Here is a 13,401-nt window from a genome sequence, read left to right as displayed (position 1 = left end):
CACATTTCGCCTGATTGGATTTCAGGCTCATGGTGAGGTACTAGGAAAATTCTGGCTCAATTATTACTGACATAGGAGGCTTTACAGTTATTAGAAAACAGCCCAGGAGGAAAAGAAAAAATGGATTTATGTGATCCTGTATTGCTAAATGTGGCACACTGCTGCTATCTTTTCTTTACTGCTTCCTCTAAGAGTCGTCATTTCAATGCACTGATCTTTTAAACAGCCATTCAGTGGGAATTGGGCTAGAACTTTGCTAAGGGGTCACATTTACCAGCCTGACAGTTATACATTTACAAAAGAAATGACATGAATTTATTCAGCAGCAAAACCTCTGCATCTCTTACCACCCCACTGCATTTCACACCGTATTACCATCAGTGCACCATAATGGCTGTATAAATTCCATTCAGATTCTTCATTTAATTAACTAGCGTTCTTTGAACAAAAATAAAAGTGCTGTTTGTATAGAGGAATAAAGGCTGTATGAAGCAACTGTGAAGGAGACAAATCATCGAATTAGTTATTCTTCATTGCTGCTATGGTGAATTCTCTGCCCCTCCCTTTCTCTTCAGTGATAATATTATTTTTTTCCTAGCCTGATTGAATGGAAAATGGGGAATGGTATAGCAGCCTCAAATGTGTTTGAGTGTGTTGTAATGGCCACATCCTGAGCTCATGCAGGGCTGGGCCCCGATGATGTTGTCATCTACAAGTGATTTGTTTTTTTAGCATATTCTGTAGCCAAGACTGTGGACTTTGTAACTAGACAGCCTGGGTTCAAATCCCAGCTCTGCCACTTACTAAGTTTGTGATTCTGAGCAAACTACTTAACTTTCCAGTTTCCTGTCTATTAAATGAGGGTAAAACTGGACATACCTCTCACAGCACTGGGTAGATTATTTGAGGTGATCTATCCAAAATATTTAGAGCCCTGTTGACACATACTAGGCCATTACCTCCCATTTGTGCAGTCTTTTGTGAAGTTGATCCAGTTGTGACACTGGTAACCCTTGATCGTCTGGGCTGAACTGACGGATGTGTTAGTTAGATAGGTGTCCTTTTACCGCGTCTCTGCTCAGCACTCTCCAGTCGCTTTCCCTCTGGCTGTGAGTAAAACTAAAGTCCTTACAATGGCCTACAAAGGCTCTCAAGATCTGTCACTCCATGCCAGCACCATCCCTGCCCAGAGACCTGTGAGCACTTTACCCCCATGTCCTGCACCCCCTCCTTCCTGTCCTCTCCTCCTGTCTACTTCGGCCACCCTGGGTTCCTTGCTGTTCTCTCAAGATGCAGAATGCTATGGATGCACAATGCTATCTCAGTTCCTTTGCACAAACTGTTCTCTCTGCCCGGAAAGCTCCATCCTTTCTGCTGTTCTCTGATTAAAAGTCTTCTAAGTGAGCTCTTCATTGACTCTCTCTAGTTTGTCATCTCCCCAAACTAGATTATAAATATCGGGGGACAAAAGGAGGACTTTGTATTGTGTTAGGTGCTCCATCTTCAGTACCTGAGACAGAAACTGACACACAGTAAGTACTTAATAGTTATTGAATGTAAGAATGAAAAATTGACCCTTAAAATATGTCCTGTAGTAAAAATATTTCTAACCCTCCCCTAGGCTCAAACAAAAGCAAGCGTCCTGTAAAAGCTCCCAGAAAATTAAAATAGCCATAGTTGAATATTAGCCACGGCAATTGGAGCAGAAAGTTCCATTGCAGAGAAAAACAATTTCTGCATCAAGTAAAAAAAAAAAAGAAAGAAATGGTTTACATTATAGCAAGTGCAATATTAAATTATATTGGTGTCCTGGGAACTGTTATTGAGCCAGCATCAAGGCACAGTTTTGAGCGTGCAAATGCTTTGGGCCACACCATCCACTTCCTAAGATGAAAAATACAGCGAGTGTATAGTTTTGGTTTTGTTTTTGTCATGTAGTGGTGGAGTAAAATGGTGAGAAGAGCATTAATGTTGGAGTCAGGTAAAGCTGGGTTTAAATTTTGGCACTGGTATCTGCCCTTGCATAGGTTATGTTACCTCTCTGAGCCTCTGTTGATTATGTATAAAATGGCTTTTAGTAATGCCTTTCCCTCAGTGTTGTTCTAAATGTGGTGAGCATTGCATCCTATAGAAATGGCTGTATATTTTACTACTGAATTCTGCCTTTTGGCTTAAATCAAAATGGGGAGGTAGCTCTTAGACTGATGTCTAGGAATAAGATTTGGCTCCTGGGGCTTGGACCACTGAGAAGCCCTTAACACTATAAATCTCTCAGCAGGATCTGATGAAGCTGCAAAAACCTTCATAGAACATGAGCCCTACCACCTACTTGACTTGTAGAAGTCTGCTCTTTTTATCTTTTGAGCCAATTCTTATTCTATTTTCCATTTTCAATTTTCTTCTGCTTCTCTTATTTTCAAAATTCTCTCCTAAATGTGTGAAGTTGGAGAGTCCATACTGAAAGTTATCCAAGAAATCAAGGAAAAGTAAGGTCACGCATGACCTTAATTAAATAACATGAATATTAGTTTTCTTTTTTTTTTTAATTTTATTTTTAAACTTTACATAATTGTATTAGTTTTGCCAAATATCAAAATGAATCCACCACAGGTATACATGTGTTCCCCATCCTGAACCCTCTTCAAATTGAGATGTGAATAATATAACTATATTGATTCATTTTTTGAATTATAACTTCCAGAAAGAAGAAAATAATTTGTTTAAACCGCTACTATTTTTACATTCTTTTCTTCAATGACATTATTTTTTTAAATATTTAGGAAGCCAAAGCTGTGGTCGAAGAAGCAAGAGCCCTGCGAAGTCGGCTTCATCTTGCCGAAGCTGCGCAGAGACAGGCACAGGGAATGGAAATGGATTACGAGGAAGTGATCCGTCTGTTAGAGGCTGAGATTACAGAGCTGAAGGCTCAGCTTGCTGATTATTCTGACCAAAATAAAGTAAGCAAAACAGTTCCCTTTTCTGGTTACCATGGTTTCCTTGCCGTAGCTATGTATCCTGTTTTCATTTTTTTTTTCGTCTGCACTTCTAAACTAGGTCAGTGTTTGTCTTCTGTTATTCAGTGGTAGGATGATGTGTCATGGTGGGGGTAATGTGAAGGTTATGAGCCTCCCTTTATCCAGATAGCTTTGGGATGGAAAAGTATGTGCCCCAAATTTATTTGGGTCACTGGTCAACATTGTACAACTCAAGCATTAAGTCCCATTACATTGATTTCCTCCTTTTTCCCTAAACTTGCTAATTTGTCTTTTAATTCTGTTTTACTCTTTGTTTAGAACACTTGAGGAAGTGTGAAAGTTAAATAATTTTTTGCCAAAGGCCCAAGTTAATTAAGAGAAAGAAACTTGAGTTTGAATTTAGCAGGCTTCAATTTCAGTAGCAAAATACTGAATGCTTTTCAGAAGGCAATGTGACCTTTCTTTTAATGTGAATTTTTTTTTATTATGTGATTTTGTAAAACATTATATGTACTATATTCATTGAATGGTCTTCAAAAACTGTAATAGACATATATACTTTATTTTCACTGAAATAAGGTAGAAAATTAAATAAATTGAAATAGATATTTTATAACTTCCTAGAATTTTTTTCTAACCATAATAAGTGTTTATGTCTCTAATCCAGTCATCTTTTAAGAGAACATAAAACAAATTTGAAAAACTTACATTTATTTATTTAAACATAAAAGAGTTAAATACTTTAAATATACTAAGTGGAAATGAAACTAATTTTAGAAAAGCAAGATACAGAAGAAAGTCTGAAATTTTCTTTGGTTATCTAAGAGATGCATTTTTCACATTTGCCATTTAAACGAGTTCCAAAAGAAGTCTGATGTTCCTGTCACCCATTGATAATACCATAAGGCCAAGGGGGAGCAATACTTTAGATGGCAGAAATACTAAGGAATGTTGCATATATTTGTTATTCTTGACCTAGGTTTATGTTCTGAAATCAGAGATATATGCTTATTTCATGTGAGTAACTTAACATAATTCTGAAAATATTGGTGGGATTATCAAAATATTAAAAGTACTTTTTAAATAATAACTTGATTTATTTTCAGAGGGATAATCAAGTCTTTAAAAATACTTTCTTTTTAAATAATATAACATTTAAGTAATTCATATGAATTTATTCAATGTTTTAAAGCGTAGGTTATTTGCTATTCTCTATTTCAGCTCCTAGCTGAAAAATATTTTTGTCCTAAGTTTTGTGGTAATATAATTAATTCAGTTCTCTTTTTTAGCATAATGGTGTCTCATGCCATTCAGAGGAACAAAATTTTGTTAAGAGAACAAAATCCTGAACTAAGCCATTAGCCCATGTCTGAAAATAATCATTTTTTTTTTCCCAAGAGATGTTAGAGATGAACATCTCAACATTTTCCAAACCCAATACCAGTGGAGAAAAAGAAGGAAACTTTTTTTTGTTTGAGATTGCTTGAAGAGATACTCATCAAAATATTACAGAATTCAGATTCAGATATTCATTTTTAAAGCAGATTATTTTTATAACAATAAATATTTTTCTTACAAGTTTTCCCTTATATTATCATTATGTTTACTTATCTCCCTTTTTATTTATTTTTTCCTTCAGCTTAAGAAATAAAAACTTACCAATACATTTGAAGACCCACAATGTCCCTTTCCAATTTCATCCCATAAAACCACTTTCCTAGATTTAATCTTAACCATTTTCTTGATTATTTTACTACCTGTATATATATATCCCTTAGTCTTCACTGGTGGCTCAGACAATAAGGAATCCACCCACAATGCAGGAGACCTGAGTTTGATCCCTGGGTATGAAAGATCCCCAGCAGAAGAGAATGGCTACCCACTCCAGGATTCTTGCCTGGGGAATTCCATGGACAGAGGAGCCTGGTGGAATACAGTCCATGGGGTTACAAAGAGTTGGACATGACTGAGCACTTAAGCATGCATGCACATATCCCTTAACAATGTATTGTTGAATTTTGCCTGTTTGTCAACTTTATATGAGTAGAAAACATATTACTTTTATTATTCCGACTTGTGTTTTTTTCACTCAAGATTTTGTATTTGTGATTTATTTATTTGAAGTTTATAGCTAGTTCATGTCTTTTCATTGCCTTTTTTGTATTCCATTGAGTGGATATATTACAGTATATTTGTCCATACTATATTTGATAGACAGTACAACTGTTTTACTTTTCTTCTTTTATGAACAATGTTGCTAAAAAGTTTTGTATGTATATCCTACTCCACATGTGTAGCAGTTCTCTTTTGTTCATACTAGAGTGGGATTGGTAGGTTGAGTGATGATTGTATGATCGGCTTTCTAATTATAATTAGGCAATGCCAGTTGTGTTTGAAAGTATTTAAACTGATCTTAACTCTGTGTTCAGTGACATCAGGTGGTTAGCTTGAAATGAGCCATGTAAGATTATTTACACCACGAAATGCAGTAAACCAGGGCTTTGCCTCTTGTCCCAGATAGCCAGTTGAGCTAATATTTATGCATTTATTAGGCATTTTTGTTTCTATGTGAAATGTTTTTATTTTTGATGTTGTAAAACTCTTCTCCTGAATTTATGCTTGCCTTTGCACCCTAATGTGAAATGAACAGCTGTTATTTTCATATAATCCAATTAATCGATCTTTTCCTTCATGTGTCTTTCTAGAAGTCCCTCCATTCTCAAAAATGTTTCTGTATTTGTCTCTAAAAGTTTTTAAAATTTGATCCTTCTTTCATGGTTTTATGTCATTGTATGAGATAGGGGTCCATTTCATTCTTTCTTTCTTTTTCTAAATGAATGATAAACTATCCCAGCCCCTTTCATTCAAAAGCCTCTTTTACTCTAAATCTTCATCTGATGACCCTGTCTAGTTCTTTTTCTTTACATGTGTGGTGGCTACATAATCCTTTGATCTTTTATCTGTATTTTTTTTTTATGATTTTCAGCCTTTTTTTAATTCTGCATGTATTTTAGACTCAGATTATGAGTTCAATTCAGTTCAGTTGCTCAGTCATGTCCGACTCTTGGCGACCCCATGGACTGCAGCACGCCAGGCCTCCCTGTCCATTACCAACTCCCAGAGTCCACCCAAACCCATGTCCATCGAGTCGGTGATGCCATCCAACCATCTCATCCTCTCTTGTCCCCTTCTCCTCCTGCCCTCAATCTTTCCCAGCATCACAGTCTTTTCAAATGAGTCAGCTCTTCTCATCAGGTGGCCAAAGTATTGGAGTTTCAGCTTCAACATCAGTCCTTCCAATGAACACCCAGGACTGATCTCCTTTAGGATGCACTGGTCTCCTTGCAGTCCAAGGGACTCTCAAGAGTCTTCTCCAACACCACAGTTCAAAAGCATCAATTCTTTGGCGCTCAGCTTTCTTTATAGTCCAACTCTCACATCCATATATGACTACTGGAAAAACCATAGTCTTGACTAGATGGACCTTTGTTGGCAAAGTAACATCTCTGCTTTTTAATACGCTGTCTAGGATGGTCATAACTTTCTTTCCAAGGAGTAAGTGTCTTTTAATTTCATGGCTGCAGTCACCATCTGCAGTGATTTTGGAGCCCAGAAAAATAAAGTCTGACACTGTTTCCACTGTTTCCCCATCTATTTCCCATGAAGTGATGAAACCAGATGCCATGATCTTAGTTTTCTGAATGTTGAGCTTTAAGCCAACTTTTGCACTCTCCTCTTTCACTTTCATCAAGAGGCTCTTTAGTTCTTCTTCACTTTCTGCCGTAAGGGTTGTGTCATCTGCATATCTGAGGTTATTGATATTTCTCCCAGAAATCTTAATTCCACTTGTGCTTCTTCCAGCCCACCATTTCTCATGATGTACTCTGCATATAAGTTAAATAAGAAGGATGACAATATACAGCCTTGACGTACTCCTTTCCCAATTTAGAACCAGTCTGTCATTCCATTCTAACTGTTGCTTCCAGACCTGCATACAGATTTCTCAGGAGGCAGGTCAGGTGGTCTGATGTACCCATTTCTTGAAGAATTTTCCACAGTTTGTTGTGATCCACACAGTCAAAGGCTTCAGTATAGTCAATAAAGCAGGAGCAGATGTTTTTCTGGAACTCGCTTGGTTTTTCGATGATCCAGTGGATGTTGGCAATTTGATCTCTGTTTCCTCTGCCTTTTCTAAATCCAGCTTGAACAAATGGAAGTTCACGGTTTACATACTGTTGAAGTCTGACTTGGAGAATTTTGAGCATTACTTTGCTAGCGTGTGATGAGTGTAATTGTGTGGTAGTTTGAACATTCTTTGGCATTCCCTTTCTTTGGAATTGTAATGAAAACTGACCTTTTCCAGTCCGGTGGCCACTGCTGAGTTTTCCAAATTTGCTGGCATATTAAATGCAGCACTTTCATAGCATCATCTTTTAGGATTTGAAATAGCTCAACTGGAATTCCATCACCTCCACTAGTTTTGTTTGTAGTGATGCTTCCTAAGGCCCACTTGACTTCACATTCCAGTATGTCTGGCTCTAAGTGAGTGATCACACCATTGTGATTATCTGGGTCGTGAAGGTCTTTTTTGTACACTTCTTCTGTGTATTCTTGCCACCTCTTCTGAATCTCATCTGTTTCTGTTAGGTCCATACCATTTCTGTCCTTTATTGAGCCCATCTTTGCATAAAATGTTCCCTTGGTATCTCTAATTTTCTTGAAGAGATCTCTAGTCTTTCCCATTGTATTGTTTTCCTCTGTTTCTTTGCACTGATCACCGAGGAAGGCTTTCTTATCTCTCCTTGCTATTCTTTGGAACTCTGCGTTCAAATGGGTATATCTTTCCTTTTCTCCTTTGCTTTTTGCTTCTCTTCTTTTCACAGCTATTTGTAAGGCCTCCTCAGACAACCATTTTGCTTTTTTGCATTTCTTTTTCTTAGGATGGTCTTGAGCCCTGCCTCCTGTACAGTGTCATGAACCTTCGTCCATAGTTCTTCAGACACCCTGTCTATCAGATATAATCCCTTGAATCTATTTCTCACTTCCACAGTATAATCGTAAAGGATTTGATTTAGGTCATACTTGAAAGTTCTACTGGTTTTCCCTACTTTCTTCAGTTTAAGCCTGAATTTGACTAAAGGGTTCATGATCTGAGCCACAGTCGGCTCCTGGTCTTGTTTTTGCTGACTGTATTGAGCTTCTCCATCTTTGGCTGCAAAGAATATAATCAATCTGATTTCAGTGTTGACCATCTGGTGATGTCCATGTGTAGAGTCTTCTTGTGTTGTTGGAAGAAGGTGTTTGTTATGACCAGTGTGTTCTCTTGGCAAACCTCTGTTAGTCCTTATATGATCTATTTATTAGATTGGCTGCATCAGGTCCTAGTTGTGTCGTGCAGGAGCCTTCATTGCGGCACATGCACTCTGTAGCTGTGGCACTCGGGCTCAGTAGTTACGGCACAGGGGCTTCAGTAATTGCAGCATACAGGCTTTTAGTTGCGGAGCACGGGCTTACTTACTGCATAGTATATGGGATCTTAGTTCTCCAAGGGATCAAACCTGCGCCTCCTGCATTGCAAGGCAGATTTTAACCATTGGACCACCAGGGAAGTCCCTGTCCTTATATTTTAATTTTGTCTATGGTAAACAACAGGTAATTGGATTTTTTTCCCATTTTACTAGTTTTTGACCTTTAATTGGAAAGATCTTTGCATTTACATTCTTATTCACTAATGTACTTGGCTTAATTTCTGCCCTTTTATTTTCTGCGCTTTATTTGTCCCATGTTTTCTAGTTGTTTGTCGTGTCTTACCTCCCTCTCACCCCTTTTGTTTGGATTGGGTCAGATTTTTCCTGTGTCCCCCCACTCCCATTTATTTTACTATGCTGCTTTCACTTTCAGGTGGCTCAGATGGTAAAGAATCTACCTGCAATGTGGGAGACCAGGGTTCGATCCCTGGCTTGGGAAGATCCCCTGGCGAAGGGAATGGCTACCCATTCCAATATTCTGGCCTGGAGAATTCCACGGACAGAGGAACATGGCAGGCTGCAGTCCATGGGGTCTCAAAGAGTCGGACACGACTAAGCAACTTTAATTTTCATGCTGGTTTAGAAGTTAGACACTTGTTTCTAATTTTAATGATTATCTTGTAATAGCAATGGTAGCTTTCTATTTTAACTTAAATTATAAAACTAATCACTATCAGTCTACTTCTAAATACTGTAAGAACTTTACTACAAATTCAAGTCTCTTTCTATTTAATATTTTGTAATTATTTTAGTTATTTCTTGACTTTTAACATCATAAATTAGATATTATTACATTTTCTTTTGTGCTGTCAATCTTTGTTTAGATTGACCTCCATGTTTATCATTTTCTTCTTTCAACATTCTTGCAATTCAGAACTTCTTGCTTGAATTGCTTTCTTTTTTCCTGAAGTACAGCATTTAGAAATTCATCTTTCAAAGATAGGATCTGTTGTAATGAAATTTATTTTTGTTTGTTTGGAAACATATTTATTAACTCTTGTTCTTGAAGTGTAGCATTCAGGGTGTTAAACTGGCACTGAGTTTCTTTAATGTTTTTGTTCCGTGGTTGTGATATCAGATTTCAGTCTGTTATTTGTTTGCAGTGTGTTGTTTCTTTTTAGGTGATTTTATCTTAAGTGGTCACAAGTTTTACTATGGTCAGCCATGTATTGAGCTATCTTTATTTATATGCCTGAGATTCAAGGAATGAGTTTCCTGATCTGAGTAACAGTGTCTTTCACTGTTTCTGCAAAACCTTAAGCTGTTATCCTGACCTATTTCTCTTTAATTATTTCTTGTCTCTCCTATGTAATTTATATTGGATATATGATAGATCTTCTGGTTACTTTTTCCTTACCTCTTCTCTTTTCATATTTTCCATTTTTATTTTTCTGCTCTATTATACATTTATTTACCTCTGTCTTCCAGTTCACCTGTTCTCTTTTCAACTTATCTTAAGTTGCTGGACAGCAAACACATTAACTGAGTTTCTAGTTATTACTGCCTTGTTTTAAATTGAAGGATACTTGCTTTACAATGCCATGGTGGTCTCTACCGTGCATTAGCACAAATCAGCCACAGTTGTGCATGTGTCCTTCCCTCCTAAGCCTCCTTCCCACACCGTTCCACCCCGTGGGTCGTCGCAGAGCACCGGGCTGGCTCCCTGTGCTGTACAGCCGCGTCCTGCTGCTTGTCCGCGTCACACCTGACGGTGCACACATGTCAGTGCTGCGCGCTCAGCTCACCCTGCCCGCTCCTTCCCCTGCTGTGTGCACCAGGCCATTCCCTGCGTCTGCCTCCATTTCTCCTCTCTAAACGTGTTCTTCAGTACCATTTTTCTAGATTCCACATACATATGTTAATATACGATATTTGCTTTTCTTTTTGTGACTTCAAACTGTATAACAGGCTCTAGGTTCATCAACCTCACTATAGCTGACTCAAATTCATTCCTTTTTATGGCCGAGTAGTATTCCATTGTATGTGTCTATATATATGTCCATGTATTTATATATATACATACATACAACTTCTTTCCCCGTTTTTCTGTTGATGGACATCTACGTTGCTTCCGTGTCCTGGCTATTGTCAATAGTGCTGCAGTTAACATTGGAGTGCATGTGTTTTTGAATTGTAGTTTTCTCAGGATTTATGCTCAGTCATGGGATTGGTGGGTTGTATGGTAATTTTATTCCTAGTTTGTTAAATCTCCATACTATTCTCCATAGTGGCCATTTCAATTTAAATTCCCACCAAGAGTGTAATAGGGTTCCCTTTTCTCCACATCACTTCCAGTATTTATTATTTGTAATTTTTTTGTTGATGGCTATTCTGATTAAAAGACACTGCTTGCTCCTTGGAAGAAAAGCTATGACCAACCTAGATAGCATATTAAAAAGCAGAGACATTTGCCAACAAAGGTCTGTCCAGTCCAAGCTATGGTTTTTCCAGTAGTCATGTATGGATGTGAGAGTTGAACTATACAGAAAGCTGAGAGCCAAAGAATTGATGCTTTTGAACTGTGGTGTTGGGAGAAGACTCTTGAGAGTCCCTTGGACTGCAAGGAGATCCAACCAGTCCATCCTAAAGGAAATCAGTCCTGAATATTCACTGGAAGGAGTGATGCTGAAGCTGAAGCTCTAATACTTTGGCTACCTGATGCGAAGAGCTAAATCATTTGAAAAGACCGTGATGCTAGAAAAGATTGAGGGCAGGAGGAGAAGGGGACGACAGAGGATGAGATGGCTGGATGGCATCACCGATTAGATGAACATGAGTTTGAGTAAGCGCTGGGAATTGGTGATGGACAAGGAGGCCAGGCATGCTGCGGTCCATGGGATCACAAAGAGTCGGACACCACTGAGCAACTGAACTGATGATGACTCTGATTGGTGTGAAGTGATATTTTATTTTTGTTTTGCATTTCTCTAATAATGTGCAGTGTTGAGCATCTTTTCATGTGTTTATTGGCCATCTGTATGTCTTCTTTGGAGAAATGTCTGCTTAGGCCTCTTATCTGTTTTTTGATTGATTATTTTTCTGATATTGAGCTATATGAGCTACTTATGTATTTTGGAGATTAATCCTATGTCAGTAGCTTTGTTTGCAATTATCTTCTCCCATTCTGAGGCTTGTCTTTTAATCTTGTTTATTATTTCCTTTGCTATGCAAAAGCTTTTTAAGTTTAATTAGGTCCCATTTGTTTATTTTTGTTTTTATTTCCATTACTCTAGGAGATGAGTCAAAGAGGATCTTGCTGTGATTTATATCAAAGAGTGAAAAATATGAAATGCTTCATAAATTTGTGTATCATTCTTGTGCAGGGGCCATGCTAATCTCTGTATCATTCCAATTTTAGTATATGTGCTAAGTAAGCACTGCATTTTTATTTCTAAGTTTGATTTTTTTACTTCATCTGGATCTATTTAGATAGTATCTTGTCTCTTTATTATGCATTAAATTCTTTCTTAGTTTTTAAAGCATATTGAACATTAGTTCAGTCCAGTCGCTCAGTCGCGTCTGATTCTTTGTGACCCCATGAACTGCAGCACACCAGGCCTCCCTGTCCATCACCAACTCCCAGAGTTTACCCAAACTCATGTCCATTGAGTCGGTGATGCCATCCAACCATCTCATCCTCTGTCGTCCCCTTCTCTTCCTGCCTTCAGTCTTTCCCAACATCAGGGTCTTTTCAAATGAGTCAGCTCTTCGCATCAGGTGGACAAAAATATTGGAGTTTCAGCTTTAGTATCAGTCCTTCCAATGAACATCCAGGATTGATTTCCATTAGGATGGACTGGTTGGATCTCCTTGCTGTCCAAGGGACTCTCAAGAGTCTTCTCCAACACCACAGTTCAAAAGCATCAATTCTTCTGTGCTCAGCTTTCTTTATAGTCCAACTCTAACTATATTCTGTATTCAGTCACTTCAGTATCTCCAATCTCTGTAGGTCTGATCCTATAATTTGTGTCCTTCAGCTGACTTTTTATCCATAGTAGCTTATTTACTGAGGCCATCATCTTTTGATACATTAAATGTAGGAATTCTTTGATATCTGAATTTAGAAATTAACCCACTAAAGAAAGTTTGTGTTTGCTTTTACCAGTCAGGTAAAATTTAAACTAAATTTTCAGCTTATGAATGTACAGACCACATAAGTAATATAAATCCTGATCTCTAACCTGCGTGAGTGGTGCACTGGGGTCTACCATTCACCAGAGCCAAAATCAAGAGGTTTGTTTCTCCCTAATTTACCCATTAAAGTTCTCCTGTTTGTGCCTGATGAAACCCCAAACTAGAGGCCACCAAGAATCAGCAAATACCCTGAGATAAAGTTGTGCTCCACTGTACTCTCACTTCAGTGGGTTCAGGCAGCAATGCTGTTGCACGTCTTCATGAAATTCCTTTACTGTTCACGGCATTCTTTTACTTCTCCGCCAGCTCAGCTTCAAATTGGGTCATGCTACATTAAATATGTATGTGTATCTTCAGCATGTTGGATTATGCCACACTAACAGGGGTTTCTGTCAGCATCTGGTAAGCCATGTTGTCCAAAAAAGCCACCATAAGCTAACTAAAATGTGTTTTACTGTAACAATCAATAGAGTTATATGTGTGTGCTCAGTCACAGTCCAACTCTTTGCAGCCCCATAGAGTGTGGCCTGCCGTGGTCCTCTGTCCATGAATTTTCCAGGCAAGAATACTGGAGTGGGTTGCCATTCCCTACTCCAGGGGATCTTCCAACCCAGGGATCAAACCCACATCCCTTGTACCTCTTGTACTGGCAGGCAGATTCCTTACCCCTAGCCCCACATGGAAAGCCACTTTAGGGTTCAGTTCAGTTCAGTTCAGTCGCTCAGTCGTGTCCGACTCTTTGTGACCCCATGAATCGCAGCACG

At 38.2% G+C, this 13,401-nt stretch overlaps 1 protein-coding gene across 2 annotated transcripts in view; it reads left to right on the top strand.

Moving 5' to 3' along the window:
- Positions 1 to 13,401, top strand: part of STXBP4 (syntaxin binding protein 4) — a 147,352-nt gene that overhangs the window by 127,716 nt on the left and 6,235 nt on the right. For both annotated transcript variants that reach the window (XM_010837486.1, XM_010837485.1), the window contains one exon: positions 2,781 to 2,957. In XM_010837486.1, the coding sequence (XP_010835788.1) occupies positions 2,781 to 2,957 (177 nt within the window). The remainder of the gene's footprint in view (positions 1 to 2,780; positions 2,958 to 13,401) is intronic.

Source organism: Bison bison, unplaced genomic scaffold (assembly GCF_000754665.1).
Source record: "Bison bison bison isolate TAMUID 2011002044 unplaced genomic scaffold, Bison_UMD1.0 scf7180017864075, whole genome shotgun sequence".
Classification (NCBI taxonomy): domain Eukaryota; kingdom Metazoa; phylum Chordata; class Mammalia; order Artiodactyla; family Bovidae; genus Bison; species Bison bison.
Note: the sequence above shows the minus strand (reverse complement) of the source record. Positions and strands in the feature narration are given on the sequence as shown.